The sequence below is a fragment of the Mastacembelus armatus genome, chromosome 7 (assembly GCF_900324485.2).
Source record: "Mastacembelus armatus chromosome 7, fMasArm1.2, whole genome shotgun sequence".
Taxonomy (NCBI): domain Eukaryota; kingdom Metazoa; phylum Chordata; class Actinopteri; order Synbranchiformes; family Mastacembelidae; genus Mastacembelus; species Mastacembelus armatus.
In genome coordinates, this window is record NC_046639.1 from 17683626 (window position 1) to 17699077 (window position 15452).

The window sequence follows — 15452 nt, forward strand, 5'->3', positions numbered from 1 at the left end:
CACAGATTTGATCCAGGTTTCTGATATCAAGATATGATGTTGCACAAACACAGGAAACTGATTATAACACAGTCTTGTTTTCATGCAGACATACTCTTAATGTCTGTTGGAAAACCATAATTTCACTGGTACTATACTATGTTTCTGTAAACACATAACCACTGTTATTAGTGATATACAAAATAGGTGTTGTATTACTGCAGGCATTGTACAATGTCTTTAAGGTGTGAAGGAGTTTGCACAATGAGGTATTTGTATGTGAGGAGGAGGGTGTCTGCTGTGCAGGAGTCTTTCTGCAGCAACAGGAAAAGCTCAATTTCCTGTTGATAAATTCAGATGTCAAATGCTGCAGACCTCATTCAAACCATTCAGCCAACATGGAGAGCCTCAAATCAACACTGAGGCAGTTAATTGTATTGATTCCTAAAACAGTTCCCATCTACGCTACACTGATCATGATCTTTTCTTACCATGTCATACTGGAGAAGGACATGCTGTGCACCTGCAAAAACCAAGCCAGAGACTGCGCCTTATACATGACCCTACCGGCTGTTTTGATTTTTGTCCTGCTGCTCTGGATGGACGCATCCTTCCAGAGAATTTCCATATTCATTTTGAGAAATTGTGATCGCAGGTTCATTTGGATTTCATTGAAGCACATTCTCAGAGCTTTCTTAGTTGGTCAGCTGTGGGTGGCCTCTGTGCTGATGGATGGAGACTGGTTTGCCTGCTGTTACTGTGACTACACCGCACACCCAGAATTAGCCTGCAAAAACAAGAGCGAGCGCACATCTGTGGAGCGAACAATCATGGCTGAGCTGATCAACGAGTCCAGGGTGAGTGTTTACACTAACTAACCTGGTTATTGATGGTTTTTTACAGACGACAACCAGGCACATCAGTGTTAGCAGAGAGACCACATATTCTCTCTTTCTATGCATGTTTATAGTAATACAATGGATAAATGTTGTTAATGTATGAACATACCTGCAAGTGTTCATGATGATGAATTTACCCTCCAACATATAAAATTTATTTAAATACAAAATTAAATTTACTTTATTTAAACAATGTCCAACTCAACCAAGAACCGCATTTAAAGTGTGGTATTACATTTACAACCTGTTATTATTGTCACCATACAGTACCTGTTGTCTTTATTTGACAGCAGAAGACATATAAACAGGAAGTGGTCTCATGCTTGACACTTCCTGAGGCATGAGGAAGTTCTAAAAATTGAACTGCAATCGTTGTGGTTTGGTGTGGCCATTATGTTATGTTAACCTTTTACTTTTTTTAACTGCAGTTTTTATACTGTCTCATTGTTACACAGATATGAGATCATATAATGCAGGATAAAACACCTTCCTGTGTCATATCACTAAAATGCTAGATGTTAAAAATGTTAGCATTTGTGTGCTGGAATATAGATTATCTGATCTGGGAACACATGCCCCAAATAGCAATCTCAATGCAGCAAAAGTGAAAACGTGATTTTCAGTTAAGACTAATTGCATGAAGAAGGTTATAGAGAAGCTGTGAACACTGCAGCTTCCTCAGCTTTGGCCTGAGCTTTGTACCTTCACATCAACAATAGAGAAACCACAGGGTGATATTTGATAAAGATGGAAAAGGTGCTGAAGGTTAGTAACAGCTGCAGACCGGCAGAAGGACTATCTGTCAAACTGGTGTTTCAGCAATTGATTACACAGATTGGAGTCTAACTCAGTATACAGCATCCAATAGAAAACTGCTGCTAACAAATAGCAGGATAACACTTTACCAAATGTCGTGACAGTTACATGAAAATAATTTTAATGTATTAGACAGAACCAGGGTCCTGGTATAGAACCCTGAGGCACATCCACTTATCAGTCTTTAATTAATGAACAAGCACAGATCAAGTGCTGAGAGAATAAAGGCAGTTTTGATTTCTTTCAGGTCCGTGGCTTGTTTGTTCTCCTCGTTATCACTGTGGTCACTCCTTCTATCTTTGTAGTGGCTTCTTGTCTGCCAGCGTCATGGAAAAAATGTTTCAGCAAGAACACTGTTCTATTTGATGAGATTATTTTGGAAGTGGAGAAAAATCTGGTGACAGAGAGACTGAGAAAAGCTGCACAGGAAATGCTAAGTGAACATGTCAATGCCTGTGTGACTGAAGAACAATGGGGGAAATGTTTTGACATTGGTAAAGATTTTCTGATTCTGAACAAAGAGAGGAACCATCCCTCACAAGTAGAAGAGCCATTATGTTCTACAGAACTGACTGATACTCATGCAGTATAACTTTAGTCCTGTGAAGTTTTTTTTTTTTTTTTTTGTATTTTCAGGATTCACTGCAGTGAAACCAAAACCAATGCCAGTCTAGCAATTTGCTTTAAACCAAATTAACTTAACTGATATCCAGACATGGCATATGTCAAATTTGTGCTTACATTTTCAATGTGCAGTTCTGAGGATGCAGGAGATGCAGAACCAGGTGACTTATTCTTTGGGTGAATCTTTTCAAGGCTTTCACTTCTCTCTTTAGCCAATATTATTGATGTTTTTAATCTGCTGAAGAATATTTGTTTGTTCTGATTTTAACATGATTTGCTGAATGTATTATTATTTTTTGTAATAACCTTTGTTTTATGAAGCTGAACTTTCATACAACCTGTATATTTTCATTTGAATAAAATCACTTTTAAACTTTTTTCATTTTAATAAAAATGATTATTAACGTCCAACATGGCAGCCCGTAGGGTAGAAATACATAAACAAACAAAAACAAGACGAAGTAAAACTCTGCAATGATTACAAACCTGTCTTTAATGATAATAATAACTGATTATAATAATAATATCTGGTTTATTTTAAAAAGCAAATGTGATTATTTACATTTGCACACAGGTAATATTCAATTTCCTCAGTTACACCTTTTGTTCATTTTTAATGATAAATAAAAAGTAATTTTTTAACAGAATTGGAAAAAAACGTTTAAAAGAAAAATTATCATGATTCCGTTCTAAATTTTAATTTCTAAATCATCATTTAGAAAATAAACTGAAGCATGATAAATCTCTTTATGTATTTGTCATTTTAAGTTGATTAGTTTTTAAAATGAATGAATGAATTTATTATTATTATTTATTTTATTTATTTAGGCTGTTATTGCGGTTGAACTCCCCAAACCGAGCCGGTTCTGTTCCGTTTTCTGCGCAAAATAAACAAACAAACAAACAAAACTCGGGACTGGGTGTGGCGGTTTCAGTCACGCAATGAATGACGGGAAAATCTACCTGCCACAACAAATCTCCTTCATTAAAGCGTCTTTGAACTCTGTTCAGGTTGCTGGTTTCCTCGTTCTTGTCGCCAGAACCGAACTCCGGTAATAAACCGTTTAAACCGGCTCTGACCTGAAGCCGAGTTCATACTTCCTAATCTTATATCGGTATCGGTTTTCAAAAAGGCTTTTCGCTATATTTCCGTCTGTACCTGGCACCTGGCAGACTGAGACACCTGCCGCCGCTCACCTGTCGTCCCCATGTAGCTAATGGCAACAGGTGAGGAAACGCGGGATAAAGTGGGAGAGATAAACGGGACAGAAACCGGGGACCCAACGGACTTTGTGTGTAATGGACGCGCTGGATTCAGGACAAAAGTTCAGTCCCAGACAGGTGAGTGCACTACTTGTATTATACACCTGACTGTGACGTCAGGGCTTTGCCATTGTTATCTGAGATCCAAAACAGAAACCAGACTGAGAAACTGGTTTCATCTAAAATCGATGTATGGTTTCTGTACAACAAAACAAATTTAATACGTACTAACACAACAACAACTACAATAAATAATAATAAAACATTTGTAAGAGAAGAAATAATGAAAGATGCAGCCATATTCTTTAAATCTGTTTCTTAACTGACTGATTGATTTAAATGTTCTGACAGTAACATTAGGAAACATTCTTAAACAGCAGAAACGTCAGGAATTACAATGCAGAAACACTTTAGTACATGGTCTCAGTGTTTCCCTGCTGTTTGTAACAGAAGCCTGACTGTAGCTTCACTATGTTACACTGAAAGAATCTAAACTAATCTAAACTAGCCTGCTGGCTGTTTACTAGCTGTGGCAGTGTGATGCTGAAACTGTCGGTGAGCTGTTTTTCCTGAACCTGTAAACCCTGATGGTTTGGATGTACAGATTAATGCCATGAGCTGTAACAGGGTGTGGTTTGTATAAGCGGCAAAGACGTTCCTGCTTCAACAGGTTCACATGAGGTTGCAGTCTGGGTTCCTTCCGCAACACTGTCTACTCAGTTTGGGTTTAGTCTTGGGACGGGGTGGAGGCTGGTACCTGTATAAGCCTCCTGTGTATGCAGGGTGTTGTTCAGTTGTCAGAATATGAGCAATGAGCGGGAGGCTCAGTAACAAAGTGACAAATGAACACACTGACCCCACCCCCCTCTGTCTGCAGGACGATGACTGGGACCAGAACATGGAGTTCTTGCCGGCTGCGGACTCCCAACACCTGGAGAAGAAACCGGGCCAGAGAAAGGCCGTAGGGCTCGGAGTGGGCCTGGTGCTTGCAGCCGCAGCTGTGGCTCTTCTGACCGGACTGCTCGTCTGGCACTATCACTGTGAGCTGCTTTTTACTAACCTTTATTTAAACAGTAAGGGAACAATATGACTCCACGTCCTAATCACACATTAGCTCACAGCTGTGACCGAGCAGCTGATATCAGGCTGCAGTGAAAGAGACGGTGCCAGGTCATACCTGTGCACATTAGACTGATCCGTGCGGTAATATCCAGCTTCTACAGGCTGTGAAGAGAAACTCTTAAAATCCTGACTTCTTCTTCCCTGATACAGATTCAGATAAACTCTGAGCAGCTCACGTCTCTGAAGACTATAAATGTCATCATCTGTTGGCTGCTTAAAATGTTTTATGATGCTTTTCGGTAGCTGCTGACACAACAAAATGAGTTTTAGTGATAATGAAAATGATGGAGGGTGGGGGATGTGTCCTCCTGTCCTCTGGGTTCAAACCCACGGTGTGTGCAGTTGTTTTTCCTATTTCTGCTGTCAGACTGAATGATTATGACATTTCATGGCAGTACATACACTCAGATTGGACCAGCAGTCAGTACCAAGCTCTGCTGCAGAAATATCCTTATATGAATACCACAGATCCAGGTTAATGACTGTGCTGACCTTCAGATCAGAGCTGGACCCAGTCCAGCGCAGAAATGACATGTGTGAACTGAAGCATTGGACTGAAGGTGTTTGGATGTAAACAGCAGTGCGGGATGTGTCAGCTGACTGACCGTCATTCTCTCTGTCCTGCAGTGCGCAGCGACGTCAGAGTGCGGAGGCTCTACATCGGCTCCATGGGGATCATTAACCAGCGCTTCCTGCCAGCGCATGAAGACCCCAGCAGTGAGGAGTTTACTAAGATGGCCTCTCTGGTCAGCCAGCAGGTGAGATCTCATACATCCCCAAAGCATCATGGGAGTTCTCCACACCTGTACAGGCTGCTAGGTGAAGGCATTGAGCTAGTGTAATGTTCCCACCCTAGGTTACAGCCTTAGACTCTAGACCAGGGTCTGGGTTTCACCCAGTTTGATGCATCTAATTGTTCAATAATTGAATAGTTTAATCTGAACATTAGATCATGATTGTTAATATGAAGAATATACATTAGGTGTGTTTGTTTATTTACCAGTGTAGTAAACATAGTGCAGTGTTGGCCAAGAAGATGCACGGGTCACAGATTTACTATCTGAAGTTAAGAAGGAAAGTAGGTGACTGGACCTTCTTTGGGTTTGACCTTTGATCGGTTTCTTGGATGATTCCAGTTTCCTACTTTAACACTTCAGATCCACTGTGGCCGGGACGAATGAGAATCTGCATACGCGTTGCACAGTGAGCAGAAAACACTGTACAGACCATCTTAAAACTGTTTGTGCATCTGACACCAAAGCTGCTCGACAGAATGCCAGAATTTGACTTATTGGGAAAGAGAACAGACCTGTTTAGCTGCCAAACAGGAGCTGAGAGTCTGAAACCCTCCTTCTGACCTGTCATATTACCACTGACACATCTGCTTTGTGGCTTCCTCTGTTAGCTGCTCCTTATGGTGATGACAGCAGACAGATATAATGTATCTGACCTTTTTCTCTTTCAGCTGAAACTCATTTACTCCAAAAACTCAGTGCTGGACAAATACTTTAAAGGCTCCACGGTCCAGGCCTTCAGGTATGAACCACATTAGAAAACACTTTAAGATCTGTAGGAACATCTGTCATATGTTTCAAAGTAAAATCCTTCCAGGTTATTTTCTTGTTTTTGGTCACTAAGATGTTTTAATGTGAAATGTATGTACAGGACATGTTGATTAACACTTTGGTAATTTCCTGTAAACCACAAAATGTGTTTTTTTTTCTTTCTCTGTTTATGGACTGAACACACATCAATCAATTCCTCCCAAATTCCAATCAGATTCATTCAATCCAAAGGTCCAATCGTGACCATGCTAGGTAGCTAATGCTACCAAAACCAGCAGGTTAGCTTTAGATGCTAACACATCCAGAAGGAGAAGGCCACATGTGAATCCAATGTGAGTCTTTTGGCTGCTTTGGAAAAAGCCAAGTTCAAAACCCTGAGTTCATCCAGCTTTAAAGTTGATGCTGCTTTTCTCAGACTTTGCCTTTTCACCATCAGCTGCCTTGTCTGTATGAATCCTTGTTTGTCTTCTTGCCGTAGTCAGGGGGAGAATGGCGGTGACAGCGTGGTGGCATATTACCAGTCAGAGTTCGACGTCCCTGTTCCTCAGCAGGATTCACTGGACGAAGCGATGGAGTCTCTGGAGTCTTTGGCAGAAAGTCAGCGGGGCCGACAGGGACGAGTGCTGCTGAGACCCACCGACGCTCTGACTGTCAACAGTGTCATGTCCCGAGGTCTGAGAGCTGCACACCTGGGTCTTTACATGGGAACATAAGGGTCATGTAGTTCTGCTGCAGATTTACTGCAGTGTATCTAAAAATTGGCTAATAAAAATATTGAATTCATCCTCTTCCTTGATGAACATTTTATTTATGTAAAAGTACCAAACGGTATAAACTTAGAGTGGAGAATCCATATTGCATGCAATTAAAGCCATATATAAAGCTTTTTAACATTTGACCTCTAGTTAATCTGACAGGATCTAATTTTTATTTAAAACCAAATGTTTCAGCTTTAACTATTTAGTTTCACTGGTGCTTCTAGATAATCATAATCTAACAGAACACACTGGGCCAATGCAAAACTAATCTGATCTGGAATAAGGTGGAATTTTCCTTTAAACGCAGTGAAGCACTGATATTTGTCCCACAGAGAAAATGAGCACAGAGTCCCAGTGAGTCCAGCGTTTTCACTGATGTTACCTCATTAGTTTGACTTTGGCTCAGGAGGTGACCATGATCAGACGTCGCCAGCAGGTGTCAGAGTTACACCACAGAAGAAGAAAACATCTTTTCAGATTCCACACATAGTTCAGATACTTAGTATGTACTGGATATGATCTTAACTATAGTGGCACATAACTCATGTTTTATTTATAGCTTTTCTTTCGGTGTGTGACAACAGTAAACACATTGTGTTACCCATCCAAAGGGCAACACATAGTTTGTATTTGGAACAGAGACAGAGCTGCAGTCTTCTCTGGGTCCAGCATCAGGAGCTGCTGAGCAGAAGAGCAGGACTGAGGCCTTGAGTAAAAGCTTTGGGCTTGCTCAGTGTGAGGTTTAGCTCAGGACCCAGATGTTCAAACTGAAGCTGACCTGTGGATTTTAAAAACAGTTGTGATGCCGTTTTAGTAGTTTGACTTTTTTTCTCTGTCTTTTGAATCACAGCTATTGATCCACGCATGACCAGGAGCTCTTTACTTGGTGAGAACGGTTCATTTCTGTTTCACATTTCAGGGATTTATTCAAACAATCGTTCTGCACGCATTTGAATTAGTAAAGCAGCTCAGTTCAAAGATATTTAATGGACTGTTCCATTTCATAAAATATTTAAATTACAAATCAAATGTATAGAATCTATTTTTTCTTGGTCCCATTTTGTCTCCTCCTGGTATTCTTAATAAACCAGGGGCCTGGTTGAAGGTCTTTGGAGTTAGTCTGGAACAAATTATTTTCCGTTTTCAGACCGAGAGACCTTCAACATCCACGTCAGTGAAGCAGGAGTCATCCAGTCCCCAGGGTTTCCAGACTCTCCATACTCACCTAACTCCTACCTGCAGTGGAGGCTGCGGGCTGACCCCGGTCATCGAGTCGTCCTCGACTTCCACACTCTGATCCTGGAGGATGACTGTGAGCAGGACTTCATCAAAATCTATGACTCCCTGGCTCCGATAGAGCAGCTTGCCATGACTGAGTGAGAGACCAACTTTATTGTCAATCATTAAACAAAAGAGGTTTTATTTCAGTTTTCACTGCGTCTGTTTGCTGCTCAGGACGATGTTTGTTCAGTTTCACACGACAGGGAAACTTTCTCTGAGCACAAAGCTTCGCACAGATTTTGGAATAAATGGCTTAAAGACGACCGATCAGAGCGAGGGTCAGGGTGAAGAAGGAAGCATCTTGTTTCCAGTTAATACAAGATCAATATTCACTTGTTCAGAGATACAGAGGACAAAAAGTTGATTTTTCTTTTTTAACAGGTTAAATAAAACCACGAGTTAGTTTAATGTTCAGTCTTTTAAAATGTCCTTTTCTTTATCCTGTTCCTGCAGCAAATCTCTTCACGCTACAATGCTACAGCTACATCAGTGTTGATGTGGTCATCAGATCGAACATGTCTTTCCCACAGAAATTTATTTAAAATCCGTTTTGATTGGACCTTTGACAGCGTTACGGCTCTGTTCTGTCCAATAAATGGCCCGTATTCTCCGCTGTCACCTCCACAATGTGACGAAGCCAACACCTGGCTCAGTTTGACTAAGAAGCATTAAAAGCATTTCTGTTGGTGCTCCGACCAGACGAACAATAACCTGCAGACTTTCTGAATCCCTGACAAATCCTAGCCGGGTGTTAACAGGCAGCCGCCTGGTGTCAGTCTCAGGCTGTGGCTGAAGGCAGACAGATCTCTCAGCTTTCACCTGAGCATTCAGCCTGTGTTTCTGTGGTCTCTGCAGACAGTGTGGGTACCCTCACGGCTCCCTGTCCTTCCTGTCCTCTGGAAACGTCATGTTGCTCACTCTGGTCACCAGCGGGCAGAAGAACTTCCCCGGCTTCAGAGCCAACTACTCCCAGGCGCCTCTGACCGAGCAAAGTACGACGGGCATTACCACAGTAACTCAGTCTATAAACTGGTGTGAAAACATCTGTGAACGTCCAGCCAGAGCTTTTTTTTTTTTTTTTTTTTTTTTTTTTTCAAATTCATGATTGATATTTCATTTCTTAGTATGAGTGTGGAGCTTTTTTGTTCAGTTTTAAGAGACTGACAGTGTTATTCAGTGTTTATTTCAGTATGACCTCTGACCCCTGACCTGTTGGCTTTTCGGTGTAAGTGATGTTAAAAAGTGTCTCCGACTTGTCCTTGTTGTCCAGGTTGTGGCGGTAAACTCACTGCAGACAGAGGCTCCTTTAAGTCGCCTTTCTTCCCTTCCAACTATCCCCCGCAAACCTCGTGTGTCTGGAACATTGAGGTACGTTTTGACGAGTCCTCTGCTGTGGCTGCAGTTCCTGATGTCATTGTGCTTCCTAACGTTTGTCTTCATTTCATTTCTATTTCAGGTGCCAAAAGAAAAGTTCGTGAAGGTTCAGTTCAAGAAGTTCCTCTTGGGAAATCAAAGTAAACAGTGTCTCGGTGATTATGTTGATGTCGACGGTCAAAGGTCAGTTTTGTTTTTTTTGTTTTTTTTTTGTTTTTTTGTCCCCCCCCCCCCAGAAAATCAGAAAATGACCTGCTCGCCTTCATCTGCCTGTTGGTTCTTAGATACTCAGACTCTGATTTGTAAATGACTTTAGTGATTTCTGTGAAAATTCAACAGCTGGCACCTGTCAGACTAACTGTGCATCAACATCTTTGTGTCACAGACTGTGCGGCAGGAGGTTGAACAACCCCGTGATCACCACCAAAAGCAACATGATGTCCATCAAGTTTAACTCAGACTCGTCGTTCGTTGATGAGGGTTTCGTCGCCGAATACGAAGCCTTTATCCCAACCAACCGTAAGGCTGATTCATTAGAACGCAGTGAAAACATGGGAGCAGTGGTCTGAATGTTCGGCCCAGTCTCTTAAATCCTGATCCCTCTCTGAATCTGTTTTTAGGCTGTTTTTTTTTTTTTTTCTTTGCATGTCTGAGTTACTGATATTATTCCTGATGTTATTCCTGGTGTTATGCTATCCCTGCTGCTATTTCTAATGTTATGCTGTTTCTGATGTTATTGATCAGCTTGTCCGGGGACGTTCCAGTGCACCAACAACCTCTGCATCGATAAGAGCCTGCAGTGTGACGGCTGGAACGACTGCAGCGACGGCAGCGATGAGCTCAACTGCAGTGAGTGCAAACCATTAAACAAACCCTAAATTGTCTGAGGGGTTGAGTTTTTAAAGTGGAAGCTCACTCTTAGCAATGTGATCCAACTCCTTCTTATCTTATTTCTTGTCTTATTGGGTCCCCAGACCACCGTGTGGATTAAACCACCAACAGTCGGCACTTTTTCCTGAGCAGCAGTTTTGACCTGTATTCACAAACAGACAGAAGCAGACAGTGCTGAAAGGTGCAAAAACAGATTTTAGATTTTTCTCTGTGTCCCCGCTCAGAATGTGAAGAGTCTCAGATGCAGTGTAAAAACGGCCACTGCAAACCAAAGTATTGGAGTTGTGACGGGTTTGACGACTGCGGAGACAACACGGATGAAGAAAACTGTGGTAGGTCAATAATCTGTTCACCTCCCGATAAGGAAGCACTTTGCTTACTTTTGAAGCAGGGTGTGTGTAAAAATGGGAACATGGTGATGATCTTCACACAGCAGGCCCTATTATTTACACACAGTCTCCTAAGAAAAGGTCTCTGATTTTCATTTTCTTTGTAGTAATATGCAAACCAGGGGAGTTCTCCTGCAGAAACGGCCACTGTATCCCACAGCGTCTGGAGTGCGATGGAAGAGATGACTGCTTCGATGGATCTGATGAGTCTCAATGTGACCGATGTAAGAACCTACGCTGTTTGCTCTAATAAAAACCTTCAGCTTGATTAAGACACAAGGACAATCAGAATTACTTGTCAATGAATTTTAAAGTTTCACATTGACAGCGGTATTGAAAATAGAGACAGCTACTTTAGTTACTCCTAGAATCAAACATAACAATGGTGTGATGTTTAGAGGTTCAGAACAGATGAACTACATGAACTTTAGCCGCTCACATTGTTTTCATGCTGAACAATAGAACGTGTTCACACACGTCACATATATCTGCCATAATCTGTAACTAATGTTGTTTGATGCACTTAGAACTGGAAATGTTTAAAGGGGTGGTTAATATTTTATAACATGTTTAGACCTGTGAGAAACAGAAACGGTCCCTAATACTGAAGCTCCTAAACACTCATCTTACATTTCCCACAATGCAGCTCTCTTTCATTCATTTCCTCACCTGGTTAAAAAAAAAAAAAAGTGTTGGATGTGTTGTCTCTGAACTAGTCAACATCTAAATAAATGAGTGAGGTGCTGAGGTGTTGTGACAGACACCAGGTCGGTTCTGTGTCAGTGGGCCTGTCTTAGGCTGGTCCACTGCCCCGTGTCTGTGCTGACAGTGTGTGTCTCTGTGCTCAGCTGTGGTGCTGCAGCAGTGTTCAGAGTTCACCTTCCGCTGCAAGAACAGACGCTGCATCAGCAAAGTGAACCCCGAGTGTGACGACAAGCAAGACTGTGAGGACGGCTCAGACGAGGAGGACTGCCGTACGTTTACTGCATGCGTGCACACACACACACACACACGCACACACACACACACACATATATACATACACACAGCTGACAGCAGTGTTGGCACTTCTTTGTCTCTGTGTGTGTTTTCAGAGTGTGGTATGAGGCCGTACAGAACCGCTCGTATTGTGGGCGGTCAGGCGTCGAGGGAGGGCGAGTGGCCCTGGCAGGTCAGCCTCCACGTCAAAGGCACGGGTCACGTTTGCGGGGCATCTGTGTTGAGCAGCCACTGGCTGCTGACCGCTGCTCACTGCGTCCAAGACAACGGAGCAAAAAAGTATGAGCTCGTTCATCTGTTCGGACAGTCAGTCCACTGACTGACTGTCCCCCCTTCTTCCCCTCAATACTGCACCGCCCTGACTTCTGACCCCTTTCATGTGTGTGGATGCAGGTACTCGCAGGCCGACCAATGGCAGGCCCTGCTGGGTCTGCACGTGCAAGGTCAGATCAACGAGTGGACCGTGAGGAGGAACATCAAGCGGATCATCGCTCACCAGGACTACAACCCCCATACCTACGACAACGACATCGCCGTGATGGAGCTGGACACCGAGGTCCCCCTCAACCAGAACATCTGGCCCATCTGCCTGCCTTCCCCCACCCATGACTTCCCTGCAGGCCAGGAGGCGTGGATCACTGGCTGGGGAGCCACCAGAGAGGATGGTGAGCAGCAGCCAAACAGCAGCGTAATAATTGTAATAAAAAAGAAAAGAATGTGGGTGGGCCCCTTCCTCTGCTGTTTGATTGACAGGTGATGAGAGAAGAGCAAAAAAGATAGAGGTGTAAAACGACTTTATGATGACAGCAGTTTTTAAAACTCAAACGGCTGTGGCTCAGGAGGTTGGCTGTGAATGGAAGGGTTGGTGGTTTAATTCCTGACTTCACTAGTCCACACATCATTTCACACTCTGCAAAGTGTCCTTGGACCTCAGGGTGTGTTTGTGTGCACAAACAGATGAATGGGGAAAAAGTGTGAAGCGCTTCAAATTCATTTGTGTATATAGAAATAAGGCAAATATAAAGTTAAAAAAGCACAATAATAAATGTAAAAATATATCAAATCTCGAACTTAAAATGTGATAATTAGCCTGTCTGACCCCACATACCCCTGGTCTCTTCTGAAAGCTAAGTCCACATTTTACAGCCAGAAAAGTCCAAATGAGCAGCAGAGAAACAGAACCAGGGTCCCAGAGACACAAAAATGGTCCAGATGGAAGTTTTGTTGTTTATGTCAGAATAGAGAAAGTTAGGCCTGTAGTAGAAGCTTGGGTTTGGTGTGACTTTTAAAGATTGAAGTTTGGTTCAGTTCCTGCTTTCACAGATTTAGGTTTGGGGTTTTGTACTTTTAACACAAGATTAAATGAACTTTAAACTTGAGTTTAATCCCATTTTACTGCAGTGCAGCAGAGCTTTAAATCGTCTAAACCTGGATGAGGCATTACATTAATGTGAAATCCAATCATCTGCTTTCGACTTCTTTGTGGTGTTTGGTCACGATGTCCAACAGGCATGGCTGCGACAGTCCTGCAGAAGGCGGAGGTTCGGATCATCAACGGCACGGTGTGCAAGAGCCTGCTGGGTGACGAGATTACAGACCACATGCTGTGTGCCGGAGTGCTCAAAGGAGGCGTGGACGCCTGTCAGGTACAAACACATCACATGACTTATTAACACAGCATGCAGCATCTGGTTCTGGTATCAGGAGAAGGTTTCGGGTGCTGTGAGATAATCTGACAAACCCTGTGAATCTCATTGATTTCATATTGATTAGAGAGTCATTTCATGCTGTCTGAAAACAAGCAGGACAGTGGCCCTCGAGGACTATAGTTGGCCAGCCCTGCTCTGAGCTGTCACTCAGAGCCGCAGAGATCAGGAAAACAACGCTGTCTTTGGCAAAACTACATATTAATATTAACAATGAAACCACCCTGAGCTGAATTACTGTCTGATCACTCTGTAACGTTCCTCTGTGACTCTCTCAGGGCGACTCCGGAGGGCCCCTGTCTGTCACTGGCCCCAGTGGGCGAGTCTTCCTGGCCGGTGTGGTGAGCTGGGGTGATGGTTGCGGTCGCAGGAACAAACCAGGCGTCTACACCCGAATCACCAAATACCGAGGTTGGATAAAGGAGAAGAGCGGAGTGTAGTTGCAGACTGATAGACACGTTCTACAGATGTTTGAGACTATAGGTGAATTTTAAAATAACTGGCTCAAAAACAAATAGAAAGACTCTGTGTTACATGGAAATATTAGTTAACAGAAATATTTTCAGCTACTTATTTTTTTAAGTAAATATTTTCAAGTTGTGTATACATGTAAACTCCTATGTTTGTGTGATCGTGGTGAATTCTCTGGGATTATTTAGTTTATGGAGGAAATTTTAAATTTTAGTTCAGTTTTGTGATGAAGCACTTCACTCCTTTTTAAGTTGTTAACTTTGCTGTAATAATGATAAATACATTCTCAGGGCAAAAGGGAAATTCTAAAATAATGATATTTCAGTCTGTTTGAATGGTTTTGGATTTTGCTGTAGCTCATCTCAAACAAACAAATCCAGAACTTGTTAACTTTGCTGTAATAATGATAAATACATTCTCAGGGCAAAAGGGAAATTCTAAAATAATGATATTTCAGTCTGTTTGAATGGTTTTGGATTTTGCTGTAGCTCATCTCAAACAAACAAATCCGGAACTTTTGACTGCTACTTAAGTATTTTACTGTGATCAGGACTCAGCTGCGGACAGCATCCGCTGCTTCCACTTTGTGATTATTTTATTTATTTTTTTTTATTGTAAAGATGAGGAATCACCTTCAGCATATTCAGCATTAAATAATCTTACGTATGTAACTGTACTGATTGTGAAACTGGCTCAGGTGTATCTAATTTGATTAAAACTGTAAATGTTTTATATTTAAAAAAACGAAGAAAAAAAAAACATTGAATGTAACACATTTTAGTGTTAAATGGCAAATTCCTATTTAAATGTACCTGAATGACAATGAAATACCTCTTACACTGAATTGTATTGTTTTTTTTTTTATTGTACAGGCTGTACATTTAACTTTATTTTCAATTTCTGATAAATTGTGATGCACCAGTAGATTTGACAGATTAATCACTAATTTGTATGTTCATCTACATTAATTGCATGATTGTATTTGTGTATTGATACTTTTAATACAAAGACATACAACATAGTCATCTATGTTTTAGAAAAAAATAATACATGCTTGAAATGTCTGTCATGATCAAGTGAAATGTTTTTTACAGTGTTTATTGTCTACCTTTCATGAAGGAGATCCACAGGGAACCACCCTGGGTCCTCCAGAGATTTGCAGTAGCTTAAGTAGTAGTAGTAGTTTTGCTGAACTATGTTGTCAATATTCTACAAAACTACACAGTGATGTCACGTTTAAAAAAACCTTCGAATGTTCTTTGAAGGTCTCTTATGCATTTTTTAAGTAAAACCTTGTTTAATTTTTTTTTTTTGT

At 41.7% G+C, this 15452-nt stretch overlaps 1 protein-coding gene across 2 annotated transcripts; it reads left to right on the plus strand.

Annotated features, from left to right (window-relative positions):
* The first annotated feature begins 359 nt into the window (after window positions 1-359).
* Window positions 360-14981, plus strand: LOC113146179 (suppressor of tumorigenicity 14 protein homolog). 2 transcript variants are annotated; one of them, XM_026333493.1, is made up of 19 exons: window positions 360-836; window positions 4459-4621; window positions 5331-5461; window positions 6169-6239; window positions 6747-6940; window positions 7877-7912; window positions 8174-8402; window positions 9163-9299; window positions 9578-9675; window positions 9764-9864; window positions 10067-10200; window positions 10426-10530; window positions 10797-10904; window positions 11069-11185; window positions 11810-11935; window positions 12056-12239; window positions 12354-12625; window positions 13470-13606; window positions 13945-14981. In XM_026333493.1, exons 1-19 carry the CDS (start codon window positions 378-380, stop codon window positions 14104-14106), a joined length of 2964 nt encoding a protein of 987 aa, XP_026189278.1. In that variant the 5' UTR covers window positions 360-377; the 3' UTR covers window positions 14107-14981. The 2 variants fall into 2 exon arrangements, with proteins under 2 accessions (XP_026189278.1, XP_026189279.1); XM_026333494.1 differs by lacking the exon at window positions 360-836 and adding an exon at window positions 3276-3659.
* The last annotated feature ends 471 nt before the right edge of the window (window positions 14982-15452 follow it).